Source organism: Cyanistes caeruleus, chromosome 2, assembly GCF_971803275.1.
Source record: "Cyanistes caeruleus chromosome 2, bCyaCae1.hap1.1, whole genome shotgun sequence".
In the NCBI taxonomy this organism is placed as follows: Eukaryota; Metazoa; Chordata; class Aves; order Passeriformes; family Paridae; genus Cyanistes; species Cyanistes caeruleus.
In genome coordinates this window covers 77,497,808-77,518,529 of record NC_141702.1, presented here as the reverse complement: position 1 = coordinate 77,518,529, position 20,722 = coordinate 77,497,808, and the positions used below count along the sequence as shown (strand labels likewise).

Below are 20,722 nucleotides of genomic sequence, written 5' to 3'. Positions count from 1 at the left end.
TGCTTCAGAAATATCATTGGCTCATGAATGATTAAGAGCACATTGGAAAAATTTTGGGAAAGCTGGAGGAAGCTGTCAGTGCCTGTGCATTCAGCATGCGTCTGCACTGCAGAGTGGCTGTGTTACCAGCTAAGTGAGAGCAACCACAAGGCCACAGCCTGTGGCATGGGGTGAGCCAGCTGTCTTGAGCTGAAAGCTATGTGGCAGTGAACATTTGGGTCAGAGGTTTACACGCTGTCAGAAAGCAGAGTTAGATTAGGGGAAGTCTCTTCGTTCTGTCCTGAGGATTCACACTTCAGCACATTTGAATTGTTTGCTGCAGTGCCTATTTATATCACATTTGCTTTGAAAGTATTACTAAGTGCAGCTGTTGGGGACTTCTGTGCTCTCTGTGTTCCACTGTATACCTAATTGGCATGTTTAGATGTTTGGGGGGTCGTTTTAATGTCTGCAGCTAAAATACATTTAAACTCTCTTTACCATGCAAAATGCAAGAAAATTGTAAAATTCAAGAACATAAATACTATGTTGTAAGCTTCCAAATATTAATATTATTATTATTATTATTATAAAGCATAATAAATATGTTATTGGTCAGTGGGGAAATGAAAATGGACCTCAGAATTTATAAGGTATTTGAGATAATTCATATAGCTTTTGAAAAAGTGGACAAGCATGTTTTTGTGAGGAAAACTATAGCTTCCAACAGTGAGTTGCTACCTTAGAAATATACTCACTCATTCCTATGACATACTGTTTTCTTCTGTTTTTTTCTCCTTTTCAAGTTGACACGGGAAGCTAATAATGTCACTTAATTTGCTAATGTCTGTCTAGAGAGCCTCTGCAATGTGTGAGCACGATTTAAGTTCAGTTAAGAGCTCCATTGAATCTTCAGTGTTTCAGCAAGAGATTAACTCAAAATGACTGAAAAAGAACATTGTACTGGGAGTGTTGTACAGTATCACTAACCAGAGTATTCTTTACCTGACTATTTCAGTGTGGCAAAGCACTTCCTGGCCTTTCCAAGCAAGAAGACTGCTGTGGAACCGTGGGTACTTCCTGGGGTTTTAACAAATGCCAGAAATGTCCCAAGAAGCCGTGTAAGTGCTATTTTATTGTTATTCTTGTGGTTTTCCCCCCTCAAGTAGTATTTTCTCTTTTTTCAGAGGGGAAAAAACCTAAAGGAACCTAGTAGAAAAAAATGTACTATGATTTGATTAGGGACAGGTTGTAGAAACTGGAATTCCCCTGCATGCCAGCAGTTACAATATGCAGGCACTTGGTGCAGCCAGCAAAGTTGACATCATTGGGTTTTTTCCCCTGCTTCTTCCTCCTTTGAGTCAGTGATGGACTGTTGCATTTACTCAGTGCAGGAAGAGTAATCACATTGAATCATCTTGCCTTTTCCAGCTGGACTTCTCTTTTTTTTCTTTTTTTTTTAAAGTTTGCATAGAAATCTTAAATTATAGAGGCGCCAGTTTCTGCTTGGAGAGAATGCAGTGACCTCTCGGGACTGCAGATGAAATTTCAAGTTTGGAGCCAAGGTCTTCCAGGCTCTAAATTGTTGGTTGCTTTTTTTTCCTCTGCTTTTGAAATATCTTCCCCAACAATTAGACAATGACAAAGACTTTTCTTCAGCAGTTTATTATGATTTTACATCATATTATAATAAGAAAAGAATTTTGAATTATTTGCATGATGGGTGAGGATAATCTCTTGAACTTTTTGTGAATTACATTATTGTTGCATGGGAATAGTAATACTTCTGTGTCATGTCATAGTTTTGGCATTAAATGAAAGATGGGAAAAGATAATGTGATCTCTGTTTTGCAGATGGAGTGGACCTGCATTTACTGGGCTAAAAATAGGTCATTAAATTGCAGCCACTCTTACCCAGTTCTTCTAGAACCCTGTTATTCAGATAGCTGGAAATACATTCAGTGTTTGATTTTTTTGGAAGCATATGTTTCTCTGTAAGTCTTAATATGGATGTAAATACACTTCCAGAGGAAAATCTCCTATTTCTCCTATTTCTCTGACTCCTCCTTCCATAGGAGACTGATATAAATTTATGGTCTGATTTGCTAGTTTATGAAACATTTGGTGCCTTGGAGTATGCGTATCTTCTGATGTGCTTTAGAAAGAGAGCCTTCTTGGGTATCTGAAGGTCATAGTTAATAAGACTCAGGTATCTATTTTATTCCTGTAGCATGTACATACAGTTTCTAAAAGGAGCATGCATGCCAACCATATAAAATTTAACAGACAAGTGCCAGATTCTGCACCTGGCCCTGGGCAGCCCTGGATGTACCACACAGACTGCAGAGTTAGAGGCTGGAGAGCAGTGCCTGTTGGAAAGTTGAACCTGAGCCAGCAGTGCCCTGGCAGCCAGGAGGGAAAACCCTGCCCTGGGGGGCATCAGGCACAGCATGGCCAGCTGGGCAAGGGAGGGGATTGTCCTGCTCTGCTCTGAGCTGGGGCAGCCTCATGTTGAGTGCTGTGGGCAGTTCTGGGTGACACGATGTAAGACATGAAACTATTAGAGAGTATCAAAAGGAGGGCCACGAGGATGGTGAAGGGACTTGAGGGGAAGCTGTATGAGGAGGAATGGTCGAGGTCACTTGGTCAGTTCAGCCTGGAGGAGACTGAGGACAGATCTCACTGTTACAGCTTCCTTGTGAGGGGAAGAGGAGGAGCAGGCACTGATCTCTTCTCTGTGGTGCCCAGTGACAGGACCTGAGAGATTGATCTGAAGTTTTGTCAGGAGAGGTTTAGGTTGGATATTAGGAAAAGGTTCTTCACCCCAAAGGGTGGTTGGGCACCGAAACAGGCTCCCCAGGGCAGTGGTCACAGCACCAGCCTGACAGAGTTTGAGAAGCATTCAGACAATGCAATTGAACTACAACTGAAATCTAGTTCATCTGAATCATATTGACAAATTAAATGTTGCTTATTTGGATGTAGGTGTGAGAAAAATCACAAAACCTGAAATGTGTTTCAACCAAAAATTGGTTGGAACTACTAATACAAATTTTTGGTGCCTGGTTTGAAGGGAAGCACACTTGTTAGTTCTTCATAGTTCAGGTAAAATGCTGATTGTCTCAGCCTGGAATCTACAGTAGATGTCTGGATCAACCAGCTGCTCAAAGGCACGGTATCCAGCACAGTGTTAAAAGCAAGCAAACAGGAAAACTGTGACAAACTTCTGATCCACAGATGATTCTTAAGTGGGTACAGAGAAGTGCTTTAACTCAACCTAAAAACCTCTCCTAAAGCAAAGTCCACCACTCTTTTTTCAAAGCATAAGAATAATTTGTTTAAATGTTAATGAGATGAGCAGTGTCCTTTCGCTATAAAAAATTTTAATGATTAGCATGCTTGCTCAAGATGGGACACTTCAGAGTTCCTTTATTTGCCAGAATAATTTCTGATCTACATTTTATACCTATGAGGAGAAGCCCTAACCGATAAAATGTAGAAACAATTCTTGGAACAGATGTAGGAACCCAGTCTCTTTCCCAGAGTCCTTAATTACTTACAGCATGAGTCATGCTCACTCCTGCTTTCTGGCTCAATTTGGAATTGTTTTTTTGAATGTAACTGTATAATTTCAGGAAGAGGCAGAGAATGGTGGCACTTGGAATAATCCTCTCCTTCTGATTAAAGCATTCCTGGAAAGTAAGGATTTGTGTCTCCTAGACATAATCGGACACATTTCTCATCTTTCCAGGTGTGAGTTCTCACTGTATCTTAGTGTTTTAAGACGGGAAGAGGAGAAGGCTGCACTATCTATTTTATCCAGATTAAAATACAGGGTCATTATATCAAGAGTGTGATTTGGTAGGTGTATGCTTCAAGAATATTCATTGAATCTGTCAAGATTCAATGGTTTAGTAGAAGTGTATCTATTTTCTCTAGGCTACATTTGATTGAGTAATGATTCTAAGCACGATGCTATTTAATCATGCTGTGTCTTATGGCAATTCTGCATGGATTGAAATGGTGAATTTTTAGATTTTTTTGAGAATTGAAGGCAATACGTTTAATGTTTTGCAGGTGTTTAAGTGATCTTACAACATCTTAAAGTGATAGAGATGTTCAGTTTGCACTTAGGCACAAAACTTGAAACCCCAAAATCTGCTCTGAATCTGGATCAAAGTACCTTTTGGACATAGGTGTCAAACTACAAGCCTCTCAGTATAGAAATGTTATGGTTCTGTGCAGTAAACAATTCCCAAAGATAAATGTAAATTTGTTAGAAGATTTAATGGAAGTCTAGAGTAGATGCTGAGGGGTTTATGTGCCTCAAGTATTTTTATTTTTGCAGATAAATAAATAAATAAATGAGAATGCTTCAGTGGAAAAAAGAATTTGTATATATTTTTATATACATAAATTTATATGATATAGGATGGAAAAACTTGGGAGTCAAGTAAATAATTAGTAAGTTACCAGTTAAGTGATATCTATGCTTGTGTTTCTGACCTGTTCTGATATTGCATGAGGTTTGTGTTACCTTTTTTACTGTAAATGTTATGGAAGCAAGCAGACTTCCTTTTGCTTTTATGGTTTTATGCCTCCTAAACTTAATTTAAACTGGATATGTTTTTATAATAATATGTAATCAGGTTGTGATCTTCTGCATAACCCACTGCAGCAAAATATTTAAGCATATACTTTAGTGTCACTAGCAGGCACTTCTCTCTTCAATCAACTACCTAAGAACATGCATAAGTTTGCATATGTCTTGTTCCCATGGTCTTACAGAGGGTTCTGTCATCTCTGTAAAGACCTGAGTCTTTGGGTAACAGCCGCTGCTCAGTCAGGGCTTCTGTCCTGTTGCAAATGTAAATGCCTTGGCCTGAGACAGCTGCCATGTCTGTAAATTTATGGGTTGTTCAGTATTGCTGAAATCCAAAAGAAGTTTTGAAATAGGTCTCCATTTTTAAGGGCTTCTAACAGAAGATGACTTTTAAGAGGAAGATTGTTTCTGTGTTACATGGGGATGTTGTGATTGGTCAGGCTTCTTGCTAACTTAGTAATTACAAACAGGTTTTTAGGTGAGTAAAAGGAAAGTAATGTCAGACTCCAGCTCCTACATGGATCACTAGCCATCACTGAACAAGCTTCTTCTCTACTGAGACTTGCTTACATTTCTGCCCTTTGTTGAAAGGAAGAAAACAGCTGCTGGTAAGCTGTCAGTTTCCAGTTTGTTGTAGGAGTAGGAGGATGAGGAGGAGGGAGAGGTTAAAATCTCTGACCTCAGTCCACTAGTGCCCTTTCTAGAGCAGCTGAGTCACCCTGGGAGAGAAAGTGTGATGCAGCACTGGAAAGTGGAAAGGACCTGGCATAGATTATGGGCTGGTCTCCATCTGCAACTGGAAGCTGTTTTCATTCAGCAGGCTGCACTGCAGAGTACCATTCCTGGCCACAGAAAGTTACAGAGGCTCTCCTGGTTTTAGTGTGAATTAAATCAGGTCTGTTATGGCCTGTTCACAGATCAGTCAGGACATTTTGAGTATGAGTTTGAATCTGCCCACATGAGTACTGGGAGTTTCATTGACACTTTTGGGGATCAGAAGTAGACTAATGCATTGTACTTTTGGAAGTCTCCTTTACGTTTCAACTGGTTTTAATATTAACATTAGGAAAAGACTGAAGAATCTGCCTTGGAAACTTAATGTGTAACTGCCACTTTAATAGAGAGAATTTTCGAGTTGTAGTTGGTGTTAAAATGATTGTTGTCAGTGTAAAGATGAAAAAGTATGTGTTCAGAACCGTAATAACATAGCTGTATTTTTACTGTGTGTTTCACCATTTTGCACTTCATGCAATAATATAAGGAGGATTTCAATGTTTTATTTAAGCAATTATTTCAAATAATTCACTAAATTTGAAATAAAAGTATCTCACTCCAAAGCCTGCTACTCAAGATCATCGCGTAAAATTTTCCAAATAATAGGCAAAGCTTTAGAACTAGTTAAAACAATTCCCTTTTATTTATTTACATATATATATATATATATATTTCCATCTTTACAGCCAACCAGGTGCCACGTCTAAAGTAAACTGCAGGGGTAAATGTGTGATTCAGACATTATGTGAAGGGAGGCCATCAATAGCATTGTGTTATTCAGTTCTTCTATGTTATTTGACAGTTTATGCACAGTAAAGATGGAAACTAATGAATCTGGTAGGTTTGGGGGGGGGGAGGTTTGTCTGTTGAACATTTGGAATACTTTTGAAATGAAACAAAAGATCTGACAAAATGTAAGGTATCTCTGTTGTAACATTCAAATTATGGGAAACTCTTGACTCTTATTAAAAGCATTTATGTGATCACAGAGCCAAAAGTTTAGTCCTATATGCTTAACAAAGTACTGGGCTTTGCCAAGAAGTTAGCTTTTAGGACATAACCAAACAAAGAAGTTACTGCTCTCATTTATGATGTTTAAGAATCAGTAAACATTTTTCTGTAATCTGAAGAGCGGTCTTAAGTGGAGAAAAGATAACTATAAATAGAAATAAAAAGCTGGTTAACTGAAAACTTTCTAGTTTGGCAAAATTGAATTCAGTATTTATTTTGCAGTGTTGTCACGTCTTTGACTGTTTACACTGATCAGCCAGTAAGTGGAGTTTAGTATTCTAAAATTCATCAGCTCTTTTAGGTAAATCCTAAAGGCTTCCATAATGAATCTTCAACTTTATATTTTCCAAATGTGGTATTTGTAAGTGGTTTGCAAAAGTAATTATTTTAATATTTCAGAACAAATAGGAGGGAAAATATCCTGATTTCAAAGATTTCTTTTGTTTTTAACACAAATTTGACTGGATAACTGAAGACTTAAGTGGTACACATGTTGAAAAAATGGAATTAAGGTTACCTGTACAATCTTTAATTTTAATTTCTTTGTCTTTTTTGCTTAACCATTTATCACAAAACCTTACAATTTTTTAATATAGTTATATAGTAATTTAGCTATCAGGCTCTGCAAGCATATAAATTATCAGTATTTAACTGATGTATTTTTTTTTTTCCAGCTTACCATGGATATGGTCCTATGATGGAATGCCCACAAGGCTACAAGAGAATCAATGCTACTTTTTGTCAAGGTATGATAGGACCCAAACTGATTGTGTTTCTTTTTAGTACTGGCTTTCTGTGACAGCTTTTTTGATATTGATGATTTAGATGAATTCATCCAGTCCATTGATTTATATTTGGGAACAAATGTTGAGTATACTTTTGACTCTTTCCAAATACTGGCAACTCTCTGAGTTTTTTCCTCCAGGGAAAGTAACTTCTGAAACTTTTGTGTATACCCTCATTTTCTTTGATGATGTATAAAGATGACTTCATAAGGATTCTTATACTTTGTTTTTCTGTAGAAATACATTGTTTTGTCAGTTTTTTTGCTAAACAGTGGATCTGAGGACTCACTCAGTTAAGTCAGATGAAACTAGCAATACAGAACAATTTCTGTAATCATGAAAGTGTAGAGTAATCAGAGAAGAATTCTTTGGGACTCAGGAGGCTAGGCACAACAGTACTGAGAGAAGCCAGATAACATGCCTGGCAAGTAGAGATGAAAAGAATGAGTACCTGGCTGCCATGTAAAGAAGTGACCCACCTGTTTTCAGAATGTGCATAGTGCAGGTGAGGATGTATGGAGTTAGATGCAGCCTAGTTGTGTTAATCCAAGATTATTATCACCTGGTGATAAATACAGAAGTTGTCAAAACATACAGGGTTGTGGGGTCTGCGTGATCGTGCAGCTCCAAAGCTTGGGACATTTGAATTTTGAATTCTCCTGATCTGTAGCAGCTCTATCTGACAAAGCTGGAGAGATGACCACAGACAAGCACTGATTCTTTCTGTGTATCTTGGAGCACTGCGCAGAGGTGCCAGATGAGGATGTAGGAGAAAGCTTAATTGTTTGTCTGGCTTGTTTGGCACAGTACAAGTAAACAAGAAAAAGGAGCTCTGAGGCAGTGTAAGCCATCTTGCAGTAGTGTTCTGGAGAGAGATTTGGGAAGGAAGGGAAAAACAAATTCAAGTGAAGCTGATACTGCTGTGGCTGAGTTTCTTGATCAATGTTGATACTGCAAGGGATAAAAGAGGTCCCAACAAATAGCTGGTGGAGAGCTGGATAAAATGAAAGAAGAGTTGATGTTGAAGGATATTTGTAGATATTTGTAGATATTTTGGACATAAATTTAATTTTATTTAACTGAAAATTTTCACTTTGCACGTTAATGTACAATAGCCAGTTGCATAAAGAAGTTATTTGCTCACCAAAACAAAGTTTGTGGATCACTAAACATAAGCATCATGCGGTTTCACTGCTGAGGTAGATGTGAGCTGCTGTCTGCAGCTACCTGAGCCTATCTGCTGCTCAGGTCTCTACCTAGAGGTTTAGCAGCTTGCAGGGTAGGGGCATTTTGAGGAATGGATGGGTCAAAACACTAAAAACACAAATGGAGGAGAGCTGCCAATTGCATCTCAAGAGCTTGTTGCCTGCTCTGTAGTGAAAGACTGTCAAGTCTTAATAAGTGAAAAGGGATGGGGAGATGTTGATGGCAATTTGTTTATGAGGACTGCAATGTGAAAAGGTGAAGGAGGTGAGTGTCAGATGTAAATGGGCAGCCTTTTTATGCCTCAAATTAAACATGCAGGTGATGTATGTATTTCAGCAAGAGAGTTCCAGCTATTTTGAAAGAGATTGCCTTGTTCCATGTATTAGTCACAAGGTTTTTCAGAGTCTGCAAAGAGAGGTTTTCTACCTTTCAGCCTGTAAAGTGTCTAGAAGATGCCATGACAGATTAATGTCCTCATGCAACCCTCTGAGCGTGATCCAGGAGAAACAGGAGCTTTTGATATCTTCAGTATTGGTGTGTAAACCCCACAGAATACACAATGTTTTCAGACAGCAGCAACCCAGCAGGAATTTAAACGCAAGCAGGGCATTCAGTTTGGTTCAAGAGTTTGAACCTAGGTGTTGGCAAACCTTATTTTATGGAAACTAGGATCCTTATTCAGGGGTTATGGACAGTTAGAAATGGTCTGATGCTTGTGAAGGTTGCTAGAAATAGGCCAGGAAGTTGTTTCACTGAGCAGTGACAGGCTGATGGAGAGAGAACCTATGTCTCTGGGTGGGAGCATAAGAGGGAACTGAGTACTGCCACAGTAGTGTACAGAAATAGATCTGTACCTGGTAGGCCAATCACTGGGTTTTGCACTTTGGATTTTGATAATTCCTCCTCGACACATTTTTGTACTACATGACTAAAACTGCAAGAACTATGAGGCTTTAAACAATTATTTTTATACTGCTGTCACTATCCCAGAAGAGAGTGAGCTGTAGACTCTAAATATAACTTGCAGTTGATACATGGAAATTTATAATGTAGTGTTTAATCATAAACTGATAGCAGGATTATCTTAGCAGGGAGTAGACTGTTGATGAATTTAGGATGGGGACAATCTCTTAACTTTCTGGAGAGGGATGAGGTAGAAAGTTCCCCTTACTGCTTTACTGAGGTTTGAATAGCTTCTGTGTCATTTGCTCGCTAACACACTCCAATAAGGAGATACAAATGGGAGACAGAATACCCATGAAACAGAGCCACGATGGAATTTAGTCCTATTGAAGTAACAAGATTACCATTTTCTTTCAGAGGGTCAGGATTTTGACCTTGGTTTGAAAGTTCTTCAGGAAAGCTAGCTTCATCTGTGAAAGCTGCTGGCAGGGTGCATTTCAGCCCTGAAATGGTTATTAGCATGTGTTTCTCAGTGGGTCAGCCAGAAGTGTCCTGTTTGTTTATCTGAAGCAGACATGCTTTTCTATAAGAGAAGAAGCCAGGGCTAATGAAGAGCTGTCCATATCACTAACACGGACAGCTGTAGATGTCAAAAGAAAACTGTTTAAGCTGCTGGCGTGGGAGTATTCATATTCCTTTAAGAATCCTTGCAATTAAATTGTAAGGGAGTGGAACAGCATGTCCATATGCAAGTGTAAGTTTTAATTAGATTATTCTTTGCTGAAAGAGTATGCATGCTGTGTCCATGCTTAGAAAGGGCCAGGGCTGCCAGACCAAATAGAAATGAGGATATATTTCTGAATCCCTGCCTGCAGCTAGAAGAGATTGTTTTTTTCACCTAGATGTTGTCCAGCTTTCACTGCCATTGGAAACTCAGGCCTAAAAGCCTAATTAACATTTTGTTCTATTTTGGTTTTGCAGTCAAAAGTCTACATAGGCTTCATGAGCTAAGGAGTATTAGTTCAATTAATAACCAGATCTTTTTCTTTTTTTTTTCATTTCAAGTGAGTGAACTAATGTAATCAAGTATTCTTCTCTCTAATGTGTAAGTAGGACCACAAAGAACCATCTGTGGGTATGTTAATTCAAGCAGTTTAGTGTAATTACTATCAAGAAAGCTTTTCCCCCCCTCAGTAATTATCTTTTCAATGGGGTGATTTATTACATGTACACACATGGATGCCCTAAGGCTGTCATTAGAGCCAAAATACAGCTTATCAGTGTTGCAACTTTGTCAGAATCCACATGCAATACTAATTTCTGCTTCCCTGCTTAGAGCTATACTTATTGTTTCCTTAGTCTGCTAATGGTTTTCTTGGAAAACTGAGATAGAATGGAAAAAACAGCTGGTGAAAAGGTTGGATTCATTTTTCAGGAAACTAATATATTGCCAACAGAGCACTTTAGAAATCTTATCTTGAAGAACTGGAAAAATACCTGAACACTTGTTGTTTTGCAATGAAGTAAAAAGTGCATGGAAGTTCTTGGAAAGTCCCCATATTCTTAAAATTAAATGTTTATGAGCTTGTAGAAACTAGTATATTGATAGATCAAATTCCATAATCACATGCTCGAGGGACTTGAAGCACTTTTCCCTTGGCTTCATTGTGATTTAAGATAAATTTTGAAGGTATATTCTTCCCTCCTACATTTGTTCCTAAAGCACAGTAATAAATTTGTTTTCTCTGCATGTTGTATATTTATTTCACTACTTTTAAGTAATAAAAGAGCTTCGTTAATAAGAAATGCTGTTTAATGTTACTTAGTTACTAAGTCAACAACCATCTTTCAAAGAAGTTCTTTTGTGATGATCATAGTGAGAAATAAATATATCTCCAGAAACTGGGCTGGGTTGCTGTTTGGACACTGATTATGTGTTTGAGAAGTGTGGCTCTGCAAACTTGCATTCCAGTAAATTCCATGCAAAAGCACAAAATGAGTTGGACTGATTTCTTCTGCTGCTATCCTGCTAGCTCACAGAAATCAGTGGGTCATTTCTTAGAATAAGCAACTGTTTTTTCTGTAATTTAAAAAAAAAACAACATTGCAATAGTTTATTTAGCAACAAAGACTTGGTTTTTGTTTCTTTTACCTCTCATTCTCACTGATCAAGTTATTATTGCAACAGTCAACTACAATGGAGGCAGTAAAATTTGGATATTGTATTTTTCTGAGAGGATAGTAATAGTGGTTAATGTAGCTATAGTAGAAACAGCTGGAACAGTGTTTTCTGTAGTGTTAATAAGTAATTGATTGTCATTGATTTTCATAAAGAGAATAAAAACTGATACCTGTATATTGAGTCAGTTTGGAGATCAATCAGTCAGATGGCACTCGCAGTGAAGCCTAGTATATAATTTACCAGAATGTATCAAATTTTCACAATTGACATAAATCATTGTTGTCTATTATTGTCTAAATTTACAGCATGATTTATTATGCATATTAAAGTGCTTACAGCATGGGAACGTCTAGCAGGCAGATATTACTAAATAACATTTATTGACTGACCACCAGGTCATATTTAATTAAATACCGTGGCAAATTCTAATTAGTATATAATTGATCTAGACAGCTTTCTTTGCTTAATTGCAGCAGAGTGTTTTAAGGGCACATAGGCCTTATTGAAAGGCAAGTTGTTCTCTTTGCATCAGAAGTGGACCAATATTTTCCATTTGGTCTTATTACTTAGTAATTCAAAGAGTCCGTTTTTGATAAGCATACAGATAGGATTTCTGAGCTCACTGTGCAAGTCCACCTTCAGAAATTTATCTTTCCACAGTGCTTAGGCCTGTAATCAGCTATTGAGATTGCTTGTGTCCTCCAGCACCAGCCACTTGGGACAGAGGAGGTGAGATGGGCTTGCAGTACTTTTCTTGCCACAAGTTTATTCTTGTAAAGTTCAGTGAAGTTACCAGGGCTGCGGTGGTCTGACTAGAAATCCCTGCTTCTAGAAGTTTCTATTCTTGATCCAAGTTGCATATTGTGGTTTTTATGCCTTGTTATGTGTTGTATTAAAAATTGTGAAATTATATGTTGTTTTCTTCTAGTGCATGTAATATGACTTTGAAAATCAGACTTGTTCATTGTTTTTTGAGTCATATTAATTAATGTAATCAAAAATCACCTACCAAATTTGTCATATAGCAAACTCAATGATACCAGTGAGATCTATTATTTCAAAAGAGGGATTTTTTTTTTTTAATTCATACTAAATCACTTAACATTCTTCAGCCTTGTTTATGAAAATTTTAAATGCCTTTTTCAGTTACTTCAGCATAAGATAGTCATAAAATCAAATCCCAGTCCTGTTTTGATAGTGGAACTTGGCATTTTCTGAGCTATCAGTGCTTCTGAAAAGAAATCTGCGTTATTTACATCAGTAGTAGCAGTGGTTTCTTTCAAAAAACAAAGGCTATTTTTCTTTGCATTGTTCAAAATTCTTGAAGTAAGGGCTGACCTTTTTGATTTCATAGACTGCTTTTCTTCTTTTTCATTTTCTTGAGTAAAAATGTTTTCCTTGAAATGAATAGATAGATTTAAATAACGTAATGACAGAAGGTTGCAGAACACAGTAGTAAGAATGTACGTTTGGTTGTAGAATCTTAAGACAGTACTTAAATGTGGTTAAAATTTCCAAGCAGTGACGATTTTGATGAGCATAAATTCAATGTGCTAAGGCTGGAAATGAAAGAATGAATTTAATTTTACAGGAATGTTTCAAATTCCTGCATGTCTGTGACCAAATATGGGCATTGCTCGCTATCCGAGAGGGGTGGGCAGTGGACTTGCCGCTTGTGTCCGAATGACTTGCTGGGCTGAAGGCAGGGAAGACAGCTGTACACCACCTCAGCATTTCTGCATTAGGCCAGCTGGGCCTGGATGGTCTGAGAAGCTCTTGTAATGGTTAGCACAGCCAAAAGACAGTGAACTTCTCTTCCTGAACAGCTTTACAGCTGGGAGCTGCCAAAGGGAAACGCTGCAGAGCTGATACTCCAGCCATCAGCTTTTGTAGGGTGCTCTGTAGCAGAGCAGCTCTCTGCTCATCTCCAGTCCTTCTGCACCGCTTTGCTTGGCTGTAGCAGCCGTCACCTTCAGGTTGTGTTGGTCTGTTCATATGTAGAACAGAAGCAGGCTGTGAGGCACATCCATATTTGATTGCTGAAGTATCTAGTAAGGTATTTCAGTAAAAGGGGAAATTAAAGGAGCTTTATGATGTAGTAAATAACTCGGCATGTTTTACAGTAAAGCAAAGCATATGCTTTCAACAGTAAGTGACAGGTACAGATCTCGTTTTAAGCAGGCGCAGGAATTTTTCCTAGGATTGGATGTTTACACTTAGCATGGTTTGTTATTCTTGGATAAAGGATACTCAGGCTGCGTTAAATGTCATTAATCCTGGAATAAAGCTGAAATGATTCACTTCCTGGATGTGATTGAATTAGGTATTACATTGCTCAAGGAAATGTGAGAGAAGTTGCTTGTAGGTTTCCAGTAAAGAACCAAAGTACTGTTGAATAGCAGCTAATGCAGTCACAAACACTGTTTTAATCTAATTTAAAAACCAGTGTAGAATTGGAGAACGCAAGCAGAATGTTGGAAGTTGAGACCTTTTGCAGCGTGTCCTCCCCTCCAGCACAGAGTTCTGTGCATTGTCACTCAGTTGAGAAGGAGATTCTGCTGCATTGTACTTTTCTGTACATAAATACCTCCACATCAGCACGAGGGAAACCTTCCATTGGGTGTGAAAATGTTTGTCACTGAAATTTAAGTACCTTAGGACAGAATGTGAAGTTTTGATTGATGCATTTCTTTTCCAGTTGTCACAATTCCCCAGTGGGCAGTGTAAGAGAGCTCAACAAGTAAATCCGTACTTGAGGAAACACAGGTGGAGATGTTGAGCAATCACTGGGGGTTTTGATCTTTAGACAAGCAAGAACTGTTTAGAGAAGAGTAACAGATAAGGGTCAGGTTGTTTTTCAGAGGCTTCCTGCATTTTTTTATTTCTTCTGGAGTATTTAGTCCTCTAAATCACAGTTAATAGAAGCAAGTAGGTGATATTAACTGTTGCCTGCACCTAGACTGAACAAAATTTAGTTCAGTATTGTGATACTCAGCCCATGCAAATGTCTATGTGTTGTCATGAGTAAAAACAGTTCATCTGATGTGTTAAATATATGTGGACCAAGAATCTGGTAAAGTGTTTTGGGGTATTTCTAATATGAAACCTTGATGATTGCCTGGACAAAAATCCATATAAAATTTCTTTGTGAACATTCATAGAAAGCAAGCAGAAAAAAGCATGAGCAAAGTAAATTTTCTTTTTGTTATCTGACTTATCCATTAATTTCCATCTTTTACCTTCTAATAATGGATGTAAAATTCTTTGCAGATTAATCAATTTTTGGACTTATTTAAACTATATAATTATCATGTTTTATAACAAGTTCAATGGTACTGTGTGCACGTTGTTTAAATGGACACCATCTTACATTGTTCCCACCTTCCTGCTTCCCTTCTCTGGTTTTGAGGGCTGTTTTTTTTCTTCTTGTTGTTTTTTTTTAAGTCTCGAAGACAGTGCTGTGTTCACAGTCATATTCTCCACGTGAGCAGACAGGGATGCAGTTAGAAAATGGCTGTTAGAGCTTGCTTTTTTTCACCAGGAATTTCAGTGGCAGTGAGTCATTAACACATTGCATTTTCTGAGAGCAGGCTGACCTGACACCCAGAAGACCTATAAAAATGTGTGGGAAGGTATCAAACAGCAACTGCTGTTAAGAGAGCCTGTTTTAAATTCTCCTCAGTGGGATAGATTAGCAGCAGTTTGGTTACAGTGTCTGGGTTATTTGAAGCTGGGAGCACGGTGGTGGCTCTGGAAAGCATGGTGGCTGACCTTACCATAAATCAAGCTGTGCTTAGGAAAGGGTATAGGAGGAGCTGAGACACAGCAGAATCATCTGTACAGTGCTGCAGCATCACAGTCAAGACTGGTTGTGGCAAAGCTTCTGTGTATTTGGTTGAACTTGTGGGGGCAGAGTCACCAACAGGGTCACTGTGGCTTCCACTGCCATCTCAGCTGATTGTAAGGATGAGCCAGACTTTCACGGGGATGGACTGACAAATCTAGGGACACAGTGTGCCAAGGACCCGTTCCATGTGTTTGGCATGGATAATACTAAAGGGTAACAGCAAAAGGTCAGGCTGTCAGTCAGTGTGGAATTGACAGTGCTGCTTTCATGCCAGTGGGGTTAAACCCACTTTTTACCATTGAGAAAAGGTCAGGTCATTCATAAAATCAAACACCAAATGTTAAAAAATCAATGCTTTATTTACCAGTTCTGTCTAAATTATAATTGACAGTTCTGTCTGTGAGAGTTCTTTATGGAACCATATGAGGTGCTGTGTGGAATATCTCCTTGTTTAAATTCTGTTTTTTCTGTATCGCTGGTACAGAGGCTGTTTACCAATGGAACTTCATTACTCTGCTTTTCTCAAAAACTGAAAGTCTATACTGAGTTGGTCTTTGGAAAGTTTTATTTGCATATGTGTGGTTTTATAGCACTGCTACCTAACCCCATAGTACTTCCTCTGTGTAGATGAAGGCATCTGATCAAACTACTCCTCTGCAGTGTTCAGACATTTTTCTCTAGTTTTTAAAATGGAGCCATGGAAATCCTATTCCTATACTAATGTAAAACTGAAATATTTTTATGTCCATATATATACATCCTTTTACATATATATATATACATATTTATATATAATAAATAGAGGGCTAAAGAAAAAAGAAGTCTGCTAATCTTGAATCAGATTTCCTTTTCAGCTGCCTGAACAAGTTGATTCCAATGCAATTTGCACAGCTGGGCAGGCTGGCAGGTGGCAGGAAACATTTTGGATCAGTGGCCTTTTACCACAGTCTGAAATAAATGAGGTGAAGTAGGTAGTAAATCTGTGAGGAATTTTTTTTTTTGTCTCCTCAAGTTGTTAAATAATTCCTATTCCTATGTTTATGTATGTTTCTTTTGAAAATTTGAGGGTTGGTTGTTTTGTTGTGTTTTTTTTTTATCAGCTTCTGGCTTGTTTCTGTGGAATCCCTAGACAAGCTTGTGTAATTCAGCATGGAGCATCAGTAATTCTATGAGCTCATTGAGTAGACATGACCAGGAAAAGAGGCATTAAAACACAGTGTAATTAAGTTATGCTGAGGCACTGGAACATGCACAATGAAGCTAACTTTTAAAAACTGGGCAAATTTAGCAAGAGGAATATCTGTATCAGGAGCTCCAGAAGGAATGCTAGTTGGTATTCACATGTATATATAAGGTGGTACTTAAATGTAGCTCATGTGAATGAGGAATTATGTTTTTAGTACAAGACATACAAGAGCATCCATCTGTAACGAGATTGAATACGGAGGCAATAATGACAGCATTTGCGAATGTTTTCTGCAGAATGGTTTGAATCATTTGGTAAGAAGGATGACTGGGTATTCATGAATTATAGGAAGATCCCATGTATCCAAAAATCAGCCACTCTAATAAATAATGCCTTGAAACATTGATACTTCTGATATTTAATTAATGAAGTTTCTTCATATATAGATTTTTAATATTCCTTAAAATGAAGGTGGATGCAAATGAGTAAAATTGTCATCTGATAAGTGAAGAATGCATCATTAATCATTTTTAACACGAAAATTCAAATGCAGTGATGTTAAGCCATGTAATTACTTACCTTCCTTAAAAACATGTAGAAGGGTAGAATTATTCTCCTAGATAGAAAGAAAAAGTGCCATCGATTTCATGCTGACATCAAACTAAATAGAAATGTATTTTAATGGTTAACGAACAAGAGAGTTAGTCTTTTTATTGAAAATAAATATAAAATCCAAGTCAAATTGTCATTATTTAAAATAAGCTGTCTTCTTTGGTGATGTAAAACTTAAATGCTGTTTTCATTAGACAAAGCATTTCTGCTAATTCTAATTCCAGAAAAAGTAATCAGAAAAGTGATTATGTATGTCGCTTGGCAGATACCTTCCATTTTCACCCAGTCACATATGTTAATTTTCCTGTAAAGAAAAAAAATACTGAGAATTTGGAAAGGGAGAAAGTAGTTTAAAAATGTCTGGGTACTACAATGTTGGAAAGTAGAGAAATTATTTTATTTGTATCAATTTCTCCGTGTTTTTCCACTTCCTCCAAAATCTGTATGTGGATTTTGTGCATAAGTGTGTGTGTAATTTGTGTATTTGCGTGAAAGAAAGAACCTAGTCTGACGAAGAAACTTAAGAAACTGGTAAAATTCAAGTGCATCCAAAAATGTTGAGCTTGATAAATATTCTGTATTAATGCAATCCTTAAATAAGATGCTTCTGTTCTTATATGGGGTGTCATCCTGCTTAAACAGTGGATGGGACAAAAAGTAGACTGCTGTACAAAAATATTTCAGCTGTTTTTTCTGCTCTTTTCATATACCATTCTCATTTTTAAACAGTCCACTCCCTCTGAGGTCAGAAAGTCATGTAGTCTGGGAATTTCACTTGAAAATTCCTTTGAGGCAGCGCTGATCCTTTGTAATTCATGTGGTTTCCATCATATTTCATCCAGCTTTCTAGGATATAAATTACTACTCCTTGTCACACGCAGCTAAGTGCATAGAAGTGAAGTTTATCCAGGTGGTGTCAAGATACTGTATTAGGTATCACACTGGAAGAGCTGAGGGATAAGCTCAGCACTGAGTATTTGGAAAAAAAAATGTGGCTGATATGGCAGCTGCCACAGTCTGCTGTACTGTGTGCTCTTGTGTCATGGGACAGGTAGCCAAATTTATGGAGAAAAATTAAGAAAGAATTGTCTAGATAAACTAGATTGGTTAAAACTTGTCTCTGTGGATGTTCTTGAGAGCTGTGTTGAGCTGTGCAAGCAGTCATCTAGTCAGGAAAAAGAAGGGTTGATAAGCTGAGCCAATCAAAGTGTGTTTGTTTTTCTAATTCAGAGTACTTAAGAATGATGTATAAATATAATTGTGCTTCTGTTATGTTCTCAGCAATGTTTGTAAAGGTCATAAATCACGTGTCAGTATGGGAAAAAGTGTTGATAAGAGTGTTAACTTGTAACAGTTATCCTTCATATATTTTAAAAAAAAAAACAAGAGAACTTCTGAAGAAAGAGAAGTATTAATACATGTTTCAGCATCTGATTTTTTTTCAATTTTCCCACAGATATCAATGAGTGTCAGTTACAGGGAGTATGCCCTAATGGTGAGTGCTTGAATACCATGGGCAGCTACAGATGTACCTGCAAAATGGGATTTGTGCCAGATCCTACCCTCTCGAGATGCATTCGTAAGTAATACTGCTAATCAAATTAGATACTTAGTTACATTTCAGATGAAGATTTGTTTGACTGGGCCCAACTGTTCTAAACTGTCACCTTTGTTTTTCTGTCCCCAGTTCATATTTTCAGTTTATTCACTTTATTTAGTCAGTCTCTTGCTGCTCTTGCTTCTTTTCTGTTTCTTTGTCCTGGAAACCTTGGTCTCCACACATGGCTGCCCAGGATCCTTGCTATCTCTTCCTCATTTTCTTGTCACTAAATCTTCAAGGCCATCTTCAGCCCCCATGTACATTCAGTCTTTTTCAGTAGCCTGGAGTTTTCTTTTTTTTTTTTTTTTTACATGTCATGTTGAAAATTAGTTAGTCTTTCTATTTTTTGAGTTATGTGAACATGTTACCCAGAACTGTTAACTTGATGTTAATGTGGATGCATCAATTAGAAAGCTGGATGGGTCTTAGCTTTCTGTTACTTCATACTAATCATATCTTACAGCCTTTGGCTCTTCCACATTACAAGCATAACAAAATGTAAATACCTAATTGTCTGTTTTATGAAAAGTCAGTGTCATGTATGATACTTGATGCTTTTGCAGTCTTATTGGCATGGCCTGTGTTGTAGATGGATGTTCCTTTGGCTTTATAGCTTGGCACAAGTGTGTAGTGCCAGTGACTGATCTTCAGCAGCTGTGTACAAGTGTGTACAAATGAGAGAGGTTCTCACTCTTCATTGTGGTAGCGTGGCAACTGCTGGTTTTGAATTTACTTTTTTTTGTTCTTGTTGTTTTTCTTTGAAATACATCTTATCCTGGTCTAGGCTAAGTTGGAATTCTTAAGGAGTGTTTGATGCAAAATAAGATTTTTATTAATGTGATTCTCATCTGAGAGAGGTGTTTGAAATAAAACTTCTGCAGACAAAATATTAAGCTGTATGAGTGGTGTTGGAAGTCCGGTGGTGTTTCTCTGTTTTGCTTTTCATGTGAACAGTACCATCCTCTCTTCCACTTTCATTGCAGCTGATAACCCTGTAGTTGCTGAAGAGAAAGGCCCCTGCTACCGGTTTGTTAGTGCAGGAAAGCAGTGCATGCATCCTCTTTCTGTTCAGCTCAGCAAGCAGCTTTGCTGTTGCAGTGTTGGCAAAGCCTGGGGCCCACACTGTGAGAAGTGTCCTCTCCCAGGAACAGGTAAGAACTTCCTACTAAAAACACAAGCTCTTGCACCCTGCCCCCTAATTTGTTGTGCATGCTTTAAAAAACAAACAAACCACCGCCACGGTACATACTCTAGATACAGGAAAGGTAACCCAAAATGTATTTAATACTCTTCAGCTGTTAAAGGCTCTGGTGAAATGATGGCAGCTTGTGAGAATTTGGTTGCAGAACAATGTGAGATGTAGTTTGTACTGCAGTTAGTAGGATAAGCATGTTAGTATCTCTGCTTTCTCACCTTCCTTCATCTCTTTACCACCTATTCTGAGGAATGTGCTAAGGAAAGAATTGCTTTCTTAACAATAAACTAGTAGTTAAACTTTCCATGCCATTTTTCACTTAAACAATTCCTTACTTGATATATAAAGCTCTCTTGTATTATCAGTGTTCCATTGGAGTTCTGGTGTTACTTAAATATACCAGGACTTCAAAAATATCAGCTTGTTTGGTCACCACTCTTGCTTTGGCTGGTTGTAGATTAAGATACCACATATTATAGATACTGATCGCTGTTTTCAAGTACTTTTTATTCCCTGATGTTGTTTAAAACTTAAACACCCATGGAGTCTTCAATCAAAAACAATTTAATATTATCTTGTTTCCCAAATGTAGGGTCAAATTAATCTGTTTTAAAAGTGTCATTGCTTGTTGTAATATACAGGATGTCCAGTCTCTTGAGTATTTTAGCCGAGGTATTTGTAGTGACAATCCACTGTACTTACCTGAAGCTGCTGCAGGCATCACTGTCATGATGCAGTTCAAATATTTCTCTGACATATTTTATAGAGGTTTACATTTTCAAACCAGCTAGCTGCTTTGGGAAAGTCACAGCTAGTATCAGAGATATGATGAGAGCAGC

General features: G+C 37.7%; 1 protein-coding gene across 34 annotated transcripts in view; it reads left to right on the top strand.

Moving 5' to 3' along the window:
* The window catches only part of LTBP1 (latent transforming growth factor beta binding protein 1), a 187,045-nt gene that overhangs the window by 97,530 nt on the left and 68,793 nt on the right, over positions 1 to 20,722 (top strand). For all 34 annotated transcript variants that reach the window (XR_015283512.1, XR_015283511.1, XR_015283515.1 and 31 more), the window contains 4 exons: positions 998 to 1,100; positions 7,042 to 7,113; positions 18,545 to 18,667; positions 19,672 to 19,839. Coding sequence is in view for 28 of the 34 variants with exons in the window: in XM_086878057.1 (XP_086734183.1) it covers positions 998 to 1,100; positions 7,042 to 7,113; positions 18,545 to 18,667; positions 19,672 to 19,839 (466 nt within the window). In the remaining 6 variants the exon portion in view is untranslated. The remainder of the gene's footprint in view (positions 1 to 997; positions 1,101 to 7,041; positions 7,114 to 18,544; positions 18,668 to 19,671; positions 19,840 to 20,722) is intronic.